The 17,414-nt window shown below is 26.6% G+C and overlaps 1 protein-coding gene across 3 annotated transcripts in view; it reads left to right on the top strand.

Moving 5' to 3' along the window:
* The first annotated feature begins 637 nt into the window (after nt 1-637).
* Nucleotides 638-17,414, top strand: part of LOC145834399 (uncharacterized) — a 98,006-nt gene continuing 81,229 nt past the window's right edge. For 2 of the 3 annotated variants that reach the window (XM_082941819.1, XM_082941818.1), the window contains exons 1-5: nt 638-711; nt 2,481-2,750; nt 3,848-4,107; nt 4,564-4,665; nt 16,688-16,861. In XM_082941819.1, the coding sequence (XP_082797945.1) occupies nt 672-711; nt 2,481-2,750; nt 3,848-4,107; nt 4,564-4,665; nt 16,688-16,861 (846 nt within the window). In that variant the 5' untranslated portion in view covers nt 638-671. Of the gene's footprint in view, nt 712-2,480; nt 2,751-3,847; nt 4,108-4,563; nt 4,666-16,687; nt 16,862-17,414 lie in introns of those variants that run through there. The other variant, XM_082941820.1, reaches the window with a different exon arrangement.

Here is a 17,414-nt window from a genome sequence, read left to right as displayed (position 1 = left end):
TAGTTTTTTTCATTAGTTGCCTAACTATAAGATATGTTCCTATACCTTTTGGCTAGAACTCGAAAAAAGTTGTATTTATTTATCATAAGGTTTTGAAGTTAGATTAAATTGTATGACCTAAGGTGCTTTAAGTTTTAAGCCATTAATCCTCAATTTAAGATTTAAGCCGTTAATCTTAAGTCCAATATTTAAAAATACAGTTAATACAAAAGAGTTAAGTCAACTTGACTAAGCAGTTGTGCAGTTGTTTAAAAAAAGTATTTTATAAAGACACATCATGTAATTTACATGTGAAAATATACACTTATTGAGATTTTAGATTTACTTGTAGTTGAACAATAACAAAATTTGTAAAGTTTAGTAGCCTATTGTTATAGAACATTTAATAGCATATTTTGTGTAGTATGGTGAAGAGTTAAGTTAAAACTTACTAATTCAACATAAGTTCAGAGTTAAAAGTTATCAGCATGAAAAATTATTTTTTTATTCAACTTTGTTGGAAACTAAACATTTTTAATTATAATTTTTACAGTTGTACACATAACTGTGTAGTACTTATTTCACTTAAAATGTGTGGTAGAGTTTTAGTTATGAAATTCTTTAGCTGTTTTGTTTGTATAACTGACATATATTTTTTAGAAATATAAAAATTTTTGATCAAAATCTTTCAAATGGACGAGGCAGGACCTTCAAATGCAATTATCAAAACTGGTAAAACTTTTAACTGTAAATTAATCAAATTGTTAAAATTGGTAAGATTTATAACTGTAAAATAACCAAAATTACAACAAGTATTTAAAAAAAAGAAAGTGAAATCATTTAATATGCAGTTGTTAAAAATGTCAAGATTTTTAACTGTAGAATTAATCATAATTTAAAAAAATACTTTTGAAATATGAAAGCAAAAACATCAAAATTTTAGACTTGAAGAAGTAATTTTTGTAAATTTATTAAAAGCTGCTGTCTTGAAAAGGATTATTTGCTTTCTATTAAATCTTAAAGCTATTTTAATCTTAAAGAATTTAAATTGAATTACTTTCAACTGGTTTTGAAACATAAACTTAACATTTGAAAAAAGTTGAGTTAAAAAAAAGTATATTATTTAAGTATGTTTTACTTAATAAACAAACAAAGACTATACTCAAAAAAACAAAAATAAACTTAAGTTTGTTGAAGTGAATATATTTACCAAAAAAACACATAATTATAAAATTAAGTTTGTTATCTTATAAACTTTTTTAAATAGCCTCAAAAATTAAATTAATATTATATTGAAAATACCTGTTAAACCTTTTAGCAAACAAATCATTATAAACAGAGTATACTAATGTAAATAAAACAAAGTATATTAATAATCCAAAAAAAAACAAATAAAATTTGAATGGTTTACTATAGTTTCTGAACTTTGAGTGTGTCACCAGAAAAATAATAAAGTTAACAGCTAAATTTTCTAAAGAAAAACAAAAATACACCTTATGACGATTTAGATTATTTAAATTTAGATCTTTTATGTAGCTAATCTTAGAAACAACTTATATGAGTTAAGTTGTAAGTAGTTCATTATAAAACTAAAATTCTATAAAACTTCTTACAAGGAAAGTATATATGTCACACACAGAAGAAAATTAATTATTTTTAAACCATTTAACTTAAACACAACTTTTAAAACTTGGATAAATAAAACTTAAATAAGAATGAGTTTACTGATTTACAAAAACGTTATATTTTAAACGTACATCTTTTTAACTATACTTAGCTTAAAACGCATTTAATTAATATAAATAGAATACAATACCAATTAATTGTTTAAAAGAATTTTATAAGTAAAAACCTTATTGCTCTCAACTGAAACATTTTTCTCTCAAATGCTAGCTGAACACTTTTAAATCAACGCACCACTTCAATCACACATTCCGTTTCTTCATATCAAGTCCCTTGTGACATCACAAACCACACAGCTGTTTGTGACGTCATAATAAAGTATAAAAGCAGCAAGCTCGATATAGACTGGCTGGTGCTTTAAAGTTTGTCTTTCAGTTTTAATCAGCCTGAGACAAACTTGACTAAACCACTAATTTCGATTGTAAGAGGTAAAAAGAAAGTTTTTTTTATTAAAATGATTTTTCTGAAGTATGTGCTTGAAATAAAAATTTTACAAGCTGTTTGTTTATCATAAATGTATATTTTGTTTAAAAAAAAAATTATTTAAGCTTGCCTTTTTGTTTGTGTTATAAAGCTGTTTACTATAGTAAAAGAAAAACTATAAACTAGTATATAGTTTACTACTTTTCTTAATTAATGTTTATTTTAAACACAACAAAGTAAACTTAATAGTTGTTGAGATTACTATCTTTATGCTAGAGTGATAAATTTGAAGTTACAAATATTTTACAACCATTAACAAGCTACTCAAGTTTAGTTAAAAGTAAATTATTAAACTAATATCAAGTTAATTATTTGTTATTTTACAAACTTTGCAGAAACTAAAGAAGAAGGTTTAGTGAAGCAAGAACCAAGTGATGATCTTGTAATAAAAGAAGAAGTGAAAACAGAACTGCCAGGGTATTTCCCTCAAGTGAAGAAAGAAGAAGCTGACCAACCAGGTCCTGTTGAAGAAGATTTAAGTGAGGACAGTGATACGTCTTCAGAAGAAGAAGAGGAGGACCCGACTGTAATCAGGAGGGAACCCAGATACACCATATACAACACCCAGGCGCTCAGGAGCAGAAGAAGAATTAAAGTGAGGGCAAGTCAGTTTGAAAAATTTCATACTTTGTCATTCTGTTTAAGATTTTATTATTTTCTCTCGTTTTTGAGGGAAGGAGTGTAACCATAGATTAAATCATATTATATTTTTAGTTTATTGTACAACATTTTGTTGAAATAATAAACTAAAACTTTAATAACTTTGTTTTTTTTTGTTAGTTAAGTAAAGGGGCGTATAGGAGGTCAGCCAACACTTGGAAGGCGTGGTCTATATTCAAAGTATTAATGGTTTATGAATTATTCTTTCAAGAGTTTATTTTACAAACTAAATTTCGGTCAAAGACCTCGTCAGTGCAAAAATAAATCTAAAAAGATACGTGACAGTCATGGAAAACAGCATTTAAACATTTATCTTTTTAGAGTTGTTTAAGCACTGACGAGGTCTTTGACTTAGTTTGTAAAATAAAGTCTTAAAAGTGTATTATTCATTTTTTTTCTCTAGTAGTTAAGATCTCTATATTTGTTTTCTTAAAACCAAAACATCTAGTATTAATAATTTATATAAAATTTATTTTTGTACTTTTTAATGTAAGCTTGTAAGTAGGTTTTAGTTTTAAATTTAGTAATTGTATGCATCATCTTTGTTGATTTTTAATTTTGAAATACGAAATTTTAAACATATGTTGTAATTATGGATAACTAGCTCATAAAGTAGTTCGAAATAAGACAAAAAGTACGAGAGCGTTTTGCCACATTCTGTACTCCATTTAATTAGAACTAACAATTTATCTTTGAGTGTTCTAGCGTTGTTTTTTTCAACTGTTACAAACTTTTTTCTAAATAATTAATCGTTGAATCAGCAAAAAAAAAATTTTTTTTTTTTAAATTCATACTGAAGGTAGGTAAGAAAATAAACTGCTAAAAGTGTAAAATTGAACAAGGATTTTGATATTAATTATTTAGTTTATAAATAGATATAAGATAAAGTGTAGGATCAGATTAATCTCCATACTTGCTTCACAGTAATTTTTAAACATAATAATTAAAATTTTAACAAAAAATTCCTTTTTCAGAAACAAAATTTCCCCATATTTTCTCACCAATAGTTTTTAAAATTTTAATTTAAAAATTAAAATCACAGAAACCAAATTTCCCCCTTACCTGAAACTGAAACCGGGTCAGACGGTCGACCTGAACTCCGACCACAAGATGCCGCTGTACAAGCACCACAGCTGCAAGACGAAAAAGACCATATTTCCCCCCTCCGAAGCGCAACTCAGGGAGGAAATGTTGAGGAAGGCGGGAACAAGTGGGGAATTCCCTTCTGTGAGTAAGAAAGGAGGGACAACTGTGATGACCAGGGGAAAGTTAAGGATGCTCAACACTAACAAGAATGCTCAGGTAAACGGAGTTACGTCTTTTCTTGAGAAGTACCAGTGTAATTTTGATTGTTACATTAACAATAATAAAAGTTTTTATTTTAAGTGAAATAGTTGCTAGTCTAGAATTGTTTTTTTTCATTATTTAAAAACGACTAAGATGAACTTAAAAAACGCATACCAAAATTTGCAGTTTTTTAAATTAGTTTTCAGTAAAAATATGACAAAAAGTACTTATTTATTACAAATTTTGTTATCTATTGTGGTATATAAAATAAGTTTATCATAAAAAATTCAAATATAAAAAGTAAATTATTTATGTTGATTACCAGTTTTATTTATTCTTTTTATAAGTTCGTTTATTTTAATTTTTAAAACTATTTCTAATCTATAATTATAAAATTGAGTTTTTCTAACATACTTTAGCTAACATAATTAATTTTAAATTTGTTTCTAACACAAATTTCTTAATGGACAGAAATCACCTGTAGAAAGGAGCTCAAAGAGAATATCCAAAAATTCGAAATCAGATCAGAATGTACCTGGTTGCAGTTACACTAAACAGACTGTTACTAAAAAGGTATTTATTGTTTAAACAAATTAAATATTTAACTCGTAAAGCTCATACCTTTTTTGTTGATAGTAAGAGGAAAAAAACTTTAATGTTTTCGAATATGTATAATACAGAGATTAAGGGCATAGGGGTCCGGCATTTTTTTTTGAAATGATAATGAAAAAATGAAGGGGGAGATAGATTTTTAGTGAAATGGTATTTTTTCGCTTTTTAGTTTGCGCCTTCCATTAGGAACCTATTGAGGTCACCGATTTTGACTGCTCATATCTCAAAAAACACTTTGAATTTTTCGAATCAGTTTAATACAGAGACTAATAAACTAAAATATGTTTTGTAACCTGTGTTTTTAAATACAAAGAGATTTGAAAGACATATACAAGAAATTGATTGATTTATACCTTATTACTGACTTCAAATACTACCAATTTATACCAGTTTAAGTAATTAAATGTAAATATAGCTTTTCCTTTTCTTAAGTAAATGACCACTGATTTTCAGACGTCTAAGCTGGTAAGTAGTTAGTGGCTAACATTTAAAACCTTTTAAATGCGCTTAGTAGGCGTAATCATCATATGAAACTTTTATATAAAATCACTTTCTACGAAAAGTAATTGTTGTTGAAAATGGATAGTACATTTGTAAACTTATTCCAACTGATTAACGTTTGAGACTAACTACTCTGAGATTTGTTTATGGTGGAACCTCTAGCTTTAAAGTTATCAAACGGGAGATGTTTTTTATGATCGTGTCGTCAGAGGACATGAACATTTTCATGATCAATGAACTTTATATAAATTATTTAATATGAACATGATATAATAATAGTTTAGATATCAAAAGAAGTTGTGATTTTGTAAGTGCGCTAATGAAGCATCACCATAGTCGTTATGAATAACAATCAGGGTTGCCACTCGGTCAGGAAAAGTCAGGAAATCAGGAAAAGTCAGGATAAATTTAAAAAAATGACAAAAGTCAGGAAAAGTCAGGAAAAAATGGGGGGTTTTGAAAAAAAGTCAGGAAAAGTCAGGAAATTTGATAACATTTAAAAAAAAGTCAGATTTTATCAGTTTAAATTTACAAAACTCCTTGTTTTCCAAAGCCATCAAATGGTAAAAATTAATTAAAATTCCTATAAAGTCAGAGAAAAATCCAAAATTTGCCTAGAAATTTACAAATTTTTTGAATTTAATTTCCAATGCCTTCATCTGGTATGAATTAGTAAAATATCCTTTATAAAACTGCAAAAAATTTCTATTAACATATTGAACAGCTTTATATAGTTTCAAGTGTTAGATTATGTATTTTACAATAAGTTTAATTTAAGAGTTTGATTTAAAAAAGTCAGGAAAATTTTGGTAAAAAGTCAGGAAAAAGTCAGGAAAAGTCAGGAAAATTTTCTCAGCTTGATCAGTGGCAACCATGAACAATTAAGAATGTCTTGAATGCTGAACTGTTAAAGTAGAAATATAAAATGATAATATTAGACTGAGTGTATAAGATTTCATGTGAGATTGAAGCTGTCATAAGAACTATAATGGTTCACTATAAACTGTAAGCTTTCATGTAGGATTGCCGGCCGGTAATTAGCATTGTGACGTGTGTGGCGTCAGCTAGTGGTGAAAAAGTGTAACAGCTGTTTATTGTTTGAGTTGTGTGAAATTCTTTGTTGTAACTTCTGTTGTGAATCTTTACGTTTAGCTGTTAAATTATTAAAAATTGTGACAATCTTAGTTGATTCAGCTGTTAAAATTTGATAAGTTTGAAGTTTGGATTGTTTTATTAGGGAACATTAAAAGGTCATTAAATTAAGAATTTCCGCGGTCTTATTTATTTATTTATTTGAGTATGTTTAACTCATAAATCTATAAGTCTAAATATACTTATTAGTTTTAATTAAAGAATTTAACTTAATAAACTTATTGAGATGACTTGGATATTAATACCAAATACTAACGTAGACGTCTAATTTGATTTGACTCATCAGTAATTATGCTGGCGACATACTAAGTTCAAAATAACCGTTCAGCTTTTAATTAAGATAGTAATAAAAATAAAAAATATAAAGAACTCTGTAGAATGAGATCAACTTGTAAAAACCAAAGTGGATCCCCCTATGCCCTCAACTTTTTATATAAAGATACACACCAGAGACAAAAAAAAAACACAAAAGTCGAGATTTAAAAAACCGAGTCCAATTTAAGTAACGACATCTGCTAAAATAGTTATAGTTATTTTATTTCAATACAAAGTTACTAGTTGACAGTTTAGAATAATATTTCTAAAGTGTTAAACTATGTACAGTAATTGGCTAAGAAAGTATTTAAATAATATTAGGCTATAACTTGTAAACAACATATTTTTAATGGTTGCACCGAAACCAAAAAACTGTAACTAGAATCATTTATTGTACATATTTTAAAACTTGAGTGTAACTAAATTTAAATTAAATATTAACAAATTTTAAACTTGTAGAATTGTTTTATAAGTATGCATACATTTTTTACACTTTTAGTTTTGTTTATGTAGCCAAACGAATTTATAACATTAATATTAATAAATTCATCAAATAAAACTTCAAACAGCTTGTATGAAACGTTTGTAAATCACCAAAGAAATTGCCAAACTGAATTTTAAATTTTAGGTATCGCTCGTTTAGAACAACTTGCTTTACACATTTAAAACATTAAAACACATTTAAACTGGTAGGGTTGTTAAACTGGCATATTCACAAAAATATTTCAGTTCAAATTTTAGCTACAAAAAGTTTGTATAAAACGTTTATGCAACCAAACGATTGTGTACAAACACTTAATATTTATTCACTTTATTTTCTCAATTATTACGTCACAAAGTTTGTTGTGTGTAGCTGGTTTTGCACTTATGCCAAGCAGTGTGTGTTTGTTGTATCAATTTCAACTAGTTTGAAAGTATATTAGGTTTTTATATGTTTGTTTTTAAGTCTTGTATAGATTTAAAAATTGTTGTATCGTTCAGTTAGTAATTTTACTATCTTTTATCGTGAAAAAATATTCAACTAAAGCTTTATTTGATTTTTTTTGTTTATTTTCAATGTGTTAAAGAATTTGATGAAAGTAAAAATGTAAGATAACTAAGCATAAATTACTATTTGTTCACCTTTAAAGGGTATTCTATTTGTTTACAGAAAAAAGTGATTGCTGAGTTGTTGTGTTAATCAAAAGTAGTATTTAGAAAAAGTAGTAATCTTTTTTTGTCGTTGTCGTTTAAAATTGATTGTTAATCAGAAGTATTTGTTCAATAAATCTACAAAAGTTATGTCTCAATGTGTATTATAATTGTTTTTATAAAAATAAACAATATGTAATATTTTCTTGTAAAAATTTAAATATTGCTATACCATTCTTTAAATTAAATTAATTTAGTTTATCTTAAAAGATCTTTATCTTTTCAGTAAAATAGACGTATAAACAGTATAAAATGATTATATTTAGCAAAAGCATTGATATTTGTTTTGTGTCAATGATGAAAAAACCAGTTAGTTTCTGAATTGAACAACATTAGCAGATTTACTTGAGTTATTTTTCGCATCAAAATTATTTGCTTTAACATTCAGTTTAAATGAGACATTTTTATTTGAAGCTTAAATATTTCGAGTATTTAACTGGAAATAAAGTGGTTTCCATTGAATTTCCATTGTACGTTAGTTGAGCAATGGAGTTTATTTTTGCTGGCAAAATCAATTTCTAGGTATTTAGTTCATTGTTTTAGTTAGTTTTCTGTTAGTAATAAAACATTTAAATATTTAATGAGATGCTTTAAACTTTCCAAAATGAAAAGGAAATGTTTGAAAACTGATATTAACAAAACTGTTGATATTAATTTAACATAAAATATATTAAAAATATCAGTTTCGTAAACAAACAAGTTAAACAAATTTTTATTTTATAAATTCAACTTATGAATAAATAATGATTTTTTGTAGCTTCTGCTCGGCCGACAATCGTTTCTCTGTCGGTTGTTACGTCACAATACCGCAAAAAAGTTAAAATTGACGTCAGCTGCGAGAAATCAAATCTTAATTATTAAAAAAAAATCATTTTTATTTAGTTTTCAGTATTTGAAAGTTTAACATTGCACATTATTTATGTAAAACTTTTTGATAAGATATACCGAACTGATGAATAAATAAACAACGAGTTATAGATTTTTTTTTAAAATAAAAGTTATATTCTTTTATTTATATTTGATTTTTTTTATATTAAAAAAGTAAAAAAAAAAATATATTTTCAACATTACCTTGAATGCTTTTTGAAAATCGTTATATTGTAATGCATCTTCGCATGGAAATTTACCAATAAAAATTTTACCACAAGCTGTAAAAATTAAAACTGACAAACAACAAAATCGGTTTCAATAAAAAGCAGTCATATAAATTTTGTTTATTTTAACATTAAATTATTATTTATGAACAATTTTATATTTTAATTTTTGTTTTTACAGCCGTATTTTTGCATTGAAAATGTTTTAAATAAAGGACGAAAGCTTTGCAACTAAAGTGTTTTGGTTATTGTTTCATTAGACAGCTATTTAAGGGCTATTTTTTAGCTCTTAAGTATTATTTATGAACAGTCATATAAACTTGTGATTCAACAAAACCATTCAAAATCACTTTTTGTTCATGTTGAATCTCCGAACTGAAAAAATTCAGCGCAAAACCAGTGAAGCGTGCAACACGTGACTTTGAAATTTTCACCGCACAACCTTCTCCGTACAGAGCTGCTGCCACACGAATGTTGCTCCTTTCTGCAAAATTCTAGCCACTGAAGCGACTTGTATGCGCTTCGCAGTGGAGCTGCTTCGCTGTTTCTGTTTTCCAGCTTTTATATTGAGAGCTGCGTTGTATGATTAGTTTTTCACAATTTGTTTCGGCAGCTTTGTTTTGCGTTGAAAGTAGTTTAAGTTTGTTTTGATTTGTTTTCGAGTGAGCAGCTTTATTTTTGATCAGACTAGTACTTTTGTTGAGTTATTTGTTATTGATTGTTGCTAAAAATTTGATCGCTTTGTTTACTCTAAATGTTTGATGTTTTCTAAACGAGATTGATATAGTTATTTAAAGGAAAAACTTTAACAAGTTAAAACACATTATAATTTCAAACATTATTAGCTTTTATTTAAATGCACAACAAGTATAAAACAATCTCCCAAGTTTTTCTGTGATAGTTTAATACGTATTTCGCTACTTTTCATCAGAACCTAAAAGAATATAAAATTATGAATAGGTTTACACTAAAAACACAAAAAATTAAGACTGACAAAGTAATTAGCACAATAATTAGAATTTAAAAAGCTAGTATTAAGATGTAAGCACTTTAATTCTTGTAATTGTAAAGTGTTTAAAAAAAAGCTCGACAAAGTTTATATTACCTTAAAGTTAAACTCATATCTTTGCATTTTAGGCAGGTTTTGTAAATGTATATGAAAAATAGCCAAAGTGTTTTATTAATTCCAAATACCTTGTCTAGTGTGCACAACGCGCGTAAAATGAAAGTTTTTTCTTGTGCACAGAAACTTGTTTTATTGACCAACAATAAGTTTTAAATTACGTTTTTATGAATTTTCACATTTATTAAACTCTACTGTTTTGTAATTTCTTAATATGCTTCAGTATATTTCATACTAATACAGTCATTTTACAAGTACATAATAATTGTAAGTTTAAAAGAAATATTTTGCTGCTTTAATTGATCTTCTTTGTGCACAAAAGTGTGCCACGTTACTACATACAGAAACTTTTTAAACAAAAGTAATTTTTATCATCTGATGTTTGTTAAAAAAAAATTACAATGCTTTAGATCTCTATTTTAAAACTAAATTTCAACCACAAAAGTGCTAATTAGTTTAGTTTAATAGTTAAGTTGCACACTTTTTTTAATCATATACATTTTTTAAAGTAAAATAACGTTAAGTCATTGGATTGTATCTATAGTTTTTTATATAAAAGATAGCAACTTTTAAATAAAGCTGTTTCAACGCTGAAAGGCGTCTTTCCAAAGCAAATAAAGTATTTCAAAGCAAATAGTTGCTTTTTATTGTATATTAAAAGTTTGTACCTGCAGTTTGCATAGAGAACGGTAACAACTGTCAATTAAAAAAAATGATTTCTTATATATATATGTATGTTAATAAGTTGATTAACTTTAGAAATTAGGTTTTTCAACACAGAGCCCACCTTAAAGGCTTTTTTAATAAAAACGTTTTTTACAAGACGTAAAAAACTTACATATAAACATATTAGGATTACGTTTAAATGTTCACCTAGTTTTCTATATATATATAATTGTTTTAGTAAAAAACGTAATACTGTATTAATATATGTATATTTATCTATATAATAAACAACATTTTTTTACTTTTGTTATATGTGAGATAGAAACAGTCATCAGAAACGCTTAAGTTTATCAGAAATATTTAGCAGAAGTTTAGAATTTACACATTTTATAAATACTGTGACGTATAATGATGTTGAAGAATTTTGTACAGTAAGTTAAGTTTAAAAAATACGCTGCTTTTCGCTTTGTTATTAATTAAATATTTCTACTCACTGAAACTTAATAAACCATAAATGTATAGATATATACATATATATATGATATTGTAATATAAAGAGCAAGTCGAATAGCGCGATTATCTTTTATGCGATTTATCTCGCTTGATTTTCCTTGCTTGCCTTCAAAAGATTTTCCTTGCCGAGATGATTTTCCCTGTATATTTTCACATATCGATTTGTCGCCAACAAAAAGAGTTTCATCCGTATACAGTTTCCCATCTTTTCTCTAAACTTGCGTTTTTTGTTGCAATATTAAGTTTGCTGTAAACATACTCTACATTATGCACCAAATTTTCAAATATGCTCTAAATATGTCCGTTTAAATTTTATGTTTTGCTGTCTTGATTCAGCGTTGCCGTAAAACCTTGAGTACCGGAAAAGCGTGGGGTTTGACAATTTAGACTAGAAAACCTGGAGTTTGAGAAATTTTGAAAAAAATCTGGAATTTTAAACTATTTTTATATGTGGAGCAATGAAATTTCGATTTGAAACAAAAAATCTGTCATAAAGGTCATTTTTATTTGTTATTACAAGTTTTTTTAATGAATAAATTTAAAATAGCTTTACAACATCTTTAAGTGTTATTAGATCAATGAAGCAGTTTTTTATCTTAAACTTAATTTTATAGTAAAAAAGACCCAAATGTTCGTACTATGAAAACCTGAAAGAAATTTCTGAAAAACCTTATGTAACCTCTCAGTAATATTGTTTTCTCTTTGTTCATCTGTTATACTTTCAAGTTTCAAAGTTTATATAAGAAGCAATGTATCTTCAACAAACAACCTAAAGAATAATAAAAGTTTTAGTTGCAAACTACTACTCAAATAAACAAGAAGTCATTCATCTTTTTAAGTGTTAAAATAGAAATTGTTATGAGGTATAACTCGCATTAGACATGACGTTATTAAAACTTTTCATATTGTAAATCTATAAATAAGAAAATGAAATTTGAGCAAATTTATTGGAGGATGTTACAGAAATTATGTTTGGCGATCTTATAACTTCGAAAAGTCTTTTTCAATATAAGCAGTAGTTTGAAAACCTGTAAAAGTCGAAAATATTTACTTATTTTTCTTTTTGCAATCATGTACTCTTGAAAAAAGTTACTAATATAATTTTATTTATTTGAAAATACTATAACGGGTGCAGAAATATTGGTAAAATTGCATGTGAAAAGAAAAAAACGATAGAATGTATATTAATTTGATAACAATTTAGGACAAAATTTTACACTAAAAACAAGTTCTCAAATATTACATTGCTTACGGATTCTGGTTTTCGCTAATTTTTTTAATTCATACCAACAACAAATTTTGATCACATCACCTGTATTGTAAGACCGCAACCTATTATTCTTACCAAAACTCATCAAGTCTTAATAGTAAAATTCTTCGTCGATATACAAACATTTATAATTTTAATCGCGATGTTATTTTTTTTAAATATTATTAGGTTCTCTAATTGCTGTTAAACGTAAAATAAACTAGCGAGACAACCGATACACTTGTAGGGGTAAGTCCCACTAGCGAGATTACTGATACACTTGTACGGGTAAGTCCCGACATCAATTCCCACCCGCGCACCTTTTTATCTTTATTTTTATTTTATCGTATTTTTTTTTACAAACACTGTCACCCCTTACTCTTGGTCGGTGAGCGGTTCTCTGATTCAATCTACTGGAATTGCGCGGGTTGGATCTGAGCGGTTCCCACTTGCAGGTAATAAGATCATAGTTTTGTTCCATGAAAAAATAATTAAAAAATAAATGCTTTTTTATGGCGTACAACTCAGGAAACAGGTTGAAACCTATTAGTCAGTTTTATCCGAAGTCTACGAACATCACTTCAGATTTATTGTCCGAATTGTATGATCAAAATTTTTGTTGGTTTTCAGTTGGTCTCCTGAAAATCAAGTCTTCTGGTTTGAAGACTTTTTGTTTGAATCATCAACTAGTTATAAAGTTTTAACGAAATAAAATAAAAAATAACAATAAAAAAGAAATTCAGATGTTAAAACAATTTATTTTCTTTTGTTTTTCAGCTTAATAAACAAGCAGTAGTCATTTAGTCAAGCAGTTACTTGTCAGCGATATGTTTTTAAATATTATATGATTATTTAATAATTTGAATGTTTAACACTAAAAGTTCAGTTGATGCTGTTCAACCTGCGAAAAAGTCTAATTTTTAATGTTTTTTCGGAAGTTAAATATTGTTTTTTTTATAAGTTTTTGTTTTAAATTTTCAAAAATCTAAATGAAGTTAAAAAACACTTCAACAGTTTTGTCTATATACTTGTGTTAAGGTGAATTTTTGATATCTTTCACGGAAAGCAGTCTCTTTTTGTGTTTTTTCTTCAAAACTTTCTCGTCTTTTCTCACAACACAGAAAGTATCTCATCGATTTTTGCACTTCTTCGTCTAATTTTATTGTGTAGCGATTTGCCTATAATGCTAAAATCGGTACTAAAGTAGTAACAGTTTGTTGAAAATTTGTTAAAACTTTTTATGTTTTATAGTATGTGTTTATTTTTTCTTTACTGTATATTGTTTTTTGTTTTTGTTCTTCGTCTAATTTTATTGTGTAGCGATTTGCCTATAATGCTAAAATCGGTACTAAGGTAGTAACAGTTTACTACAGAATAGGTAGAATTTGTCAAGTCTTAATGTTTTTCAATGGTGTTTAGTTTTTTATTAAAATATAGTTTAGCTGAAGAACTATAAGTTACATGTTTATTTTATATATTATTTGCTTATAACGCTAAAATAGGTTCTTCGGTAATAGTTTACAATAAAAATCGGTTGAATAAGTCGAATTTTAAATATTATATTATATATGAAATATTATATTTTTTTTGTAAAATAAAGTTTACTTAGGGGTTATACAATTTACTGCGTTTTGATATTGTTAAAATTAGTTACTCTAGTATAGTAACAGTTGATGACAAATATTTTTGAGTTACCACTTGTTAATGTATATTTGATAGTATAGTTTTTCGGTTTGCTCAAAGCTGCATTTAGGATCACTGAGGTCGAAACCTTTGTGACAGTTGATAAAAAATTAATTGGTATTATATTTATATATATCTTTTTCGTGTTTAGTTTGCGTGCAAGTTTTTAGTCTACTGCAGTTGAATTTATATTATAAATTACATTTTTGTACCAAGTATATGTTTTTCAGCAGTTTGATTTAAGCCCTTTGGGTTTTTTGTAGAGGGTTTTAATTGTAGCTTTTGAATGGTTTCTTTTTAATTCACTTGTGAACCTTGGTGTGCACAGATGGTTTGTTGTGTTGTAAAATGGAAATGTGTGAATATTTTTGATAATAGGTGTGCATTTCACTTTAAAGGTTATAAAAAACCTTTATTCTACAGCCACTATTAGTCCGAACGCATACTCACTTTTTGTATGTGAAGCAAATATATGATAATTGATCGTGCACACTTTTTAAACGATCAAGTGTGCACTTTTTTTCAATGATCAAGTTTGCACACACATTAAAAAATGACACTTACCAGCTAGTATCAAAATTGAAGCTGTTTTCTTTCAGTTTTGTTTTAAGAAAGACTGTCTACAAATGCATTGATCGATATTTTTTTGTTGCTTTAAATGCAGTTTAGTCTTAAAAGTTGTTTTTGAATTTAATACCATTTAAAACATTTTCTAAAAATAGAACTCAATTCACATTCTAAACTAGTTCCTGAAGTTTATAAAAAACTACAGTAAGAATGTACAGTTATGTTGGTCGTAAATGTTTTGTAAGTTTGAAGTATTTTGTTCTTCATACCAGTTTTTGTATTCTCTTAAGTGTGCACATACATAGAAAATTACTTTCAGTTCAAATTCTAAATAGGTTTTAAAGTCTTATTGTTAATAACTACAGAAAAGAGCACCTACAAATATATCGATCAATGAAATTTTTGTTAGATTAAACGATTTTAGTCATTAAGTTTTTATTTAACATTATAAAGTTTTTTTTGTTTAACAATCACAATTCAAGTTTTATATTCCTTGTAGTTTTGTTATATAAGTAAAACAAAACTTACAAAAAGAGCAAGTAGAAACATTTATTGATCGGTGCATTATACGGGCGCTTCAAAATCTGAATTTTCATTTTGCTGTTGACTGGTTATGAAAATTTAATTTACTGTTTCGCTTGTTCTTACCTTGGCAAAAAGTTATATTCAAAAAAAAATATCTGTTGTTGCAGGTATAAAATATCAGTTTAAGTTTCATGATTTCAATTTACAAAAAACAAATATTTTATTTGAGAAGTGCTACTTTTATCAGATAAATTCGGGCAGATATTTTTGAGAGATATTGAGTGTTTGTGAGAATAACAAAAAATTCTTTCAACACTTTTTGATGCTTTTTATCTCGAACTTTATGTATAAAAAAAAATTAAAGGAATTTTTTTATCTGGTTTTGCGGCTGTCTATGACGCAACAATAAACCGGAAAATGATATAACAGTATTAACAGAAATAATTAAAATGTAACAAATTATAACAAAGTAATAAGTTCCATTAAAGAAATTATTTTCTTTAAATATTCATTAAGGGTACAGAATAGTTTTTTGAAAGTTAGTATAATTTGTTCAAGTTTATTGAAACGGTAAAAGTAAATAAAAATTTGATAAAAATAATAATCTTGATATTTCTAAAAGAACATTCTAAATAATTGTACGTGTAATTTATTTTAATGTTTTTATACTTTCATACATATTTTTATTTTTCTAAAAACAAATCATACAAGACCCTTGAAGCGAAGCACATTTTTCTTTTTGCAAACTTCTTTTTATTACATTAATTGAAAAGTACAGATGTGCATTCTTTTGTGCGACTATTGAAAAAACAACTTTTAATAAACTACATGTCTTTCATTTAAAATAAAATTGAAGACTTGCTGTTTTTATATTTTTAAACTTAAGTGTCGGTAGTTTTTTAGTCGGCTGGCCAGATTTCCTAGAAAAGTTCTTCAAAAATATTTAACCAAGAATTGTTACTATTAGTCTTCGCAAGTAGTTTGTAAAATCTACGAGATCTGAAATTTGTTTTTACAAAATGTTTTGATACTTAAAAGTACGTCGCTTTAACCCACCCTTATCTTAAAAGGGGCTAAAAATGCTTTTAGTACACTTTTTAGTAAAAATTAAGAAATAAAGACAATATTTAGAGTAATTAAACATTGTTAATTCTGTTGGTATTCAATAGTTTTTTTTTTCAAATTACAAGTTAAACAGATTTTTAACATTCATTATTTTGTGAAGATTTTTAAATAAATACTAATTTGTGTCAATATTTCTAAATAAATATTAATTTTTGTAAAGATTTCTTAATAAATATTAATTTTTGTGAAGATTTCTTAATAAATATTAATTTGTGTGAAGATTTCTAATTAAATATTAATTTGTGTGAAGATTTCTAAATAAAAATTATTTGTGTGAAGATTTCCGCCAAAATTTGTCAAATCGAGAATCCCGCCAAAAGCAAGCCGCAAGTTGAGGAAATGCGCGGGAAAATGAGACTGATCCACGGAGCTAGGGGAAACCCCTCGAAAGAAACTAGCATAAACCAGAACACCAGGTCTAGCAAACAGCAGACTGTCAAATCACCAATTAAGGTGTGTTTTTAAAAATATTACGTGTTTTTATTTTGTTAAAAAATAATGAAGACTTTTTGTTTGGAAAAAAGTGGAAGTTTGGCAATATGAGTCGGGATTTACACTTAGTCTAACTAATTTTGAAGAACTCCGGCTAGTTGTTAAAGCTTAGGTTAGTTTTTATGATATTGAAATATTTTTTTTCTTTTATAAACTTATATTTTAATTTATTATATTGAATTTCATTTAATTTTTTTTTAATTCAAGCTTAATTAAAGCACTATTTTTTTGGTTTTTGACTTTTACTACTTAACTCTTTCAACATTCTCATAAACTCGGGCTAGTCTGACGTAATAAAGGCTGAAGTTTTTGGCACATAGATGGGCGATACTGACAGATTTGTGTTGATTTGATGTTATTTAAAGTTTTGTAAATAATCGTACATTTGTATAATTTTACATCATCTTTATGTTAATCAGCTTCAATAAGATAAGCGAAAAGAAAGTGTACTACTTAATAAAAAGACAATTTATATAAATTAACTTGTTATAATGTAATCATAGAAGTTTAATTT

The sequence above is a fragment of the Thalia democratica genome, chromosome 4 (assembly GCF_965202585.1).
Source record: "Thalia democratica chromosome 4, ktThaDemo2.hap1.1, whole genome shotgun sequence".
Taxonomy (NCBI): domain Eukaryota; kingdom Metazoa; phylum Chordata; class Thaliacea; order Salpida; family Salpidae; genus Thalia; species Thalia democratica.
The sequence above is the reverse complement of the archived record's forward strand: the minus strand, read 5'-3'. Positions and strand labels throughout refer to the sequence as shown.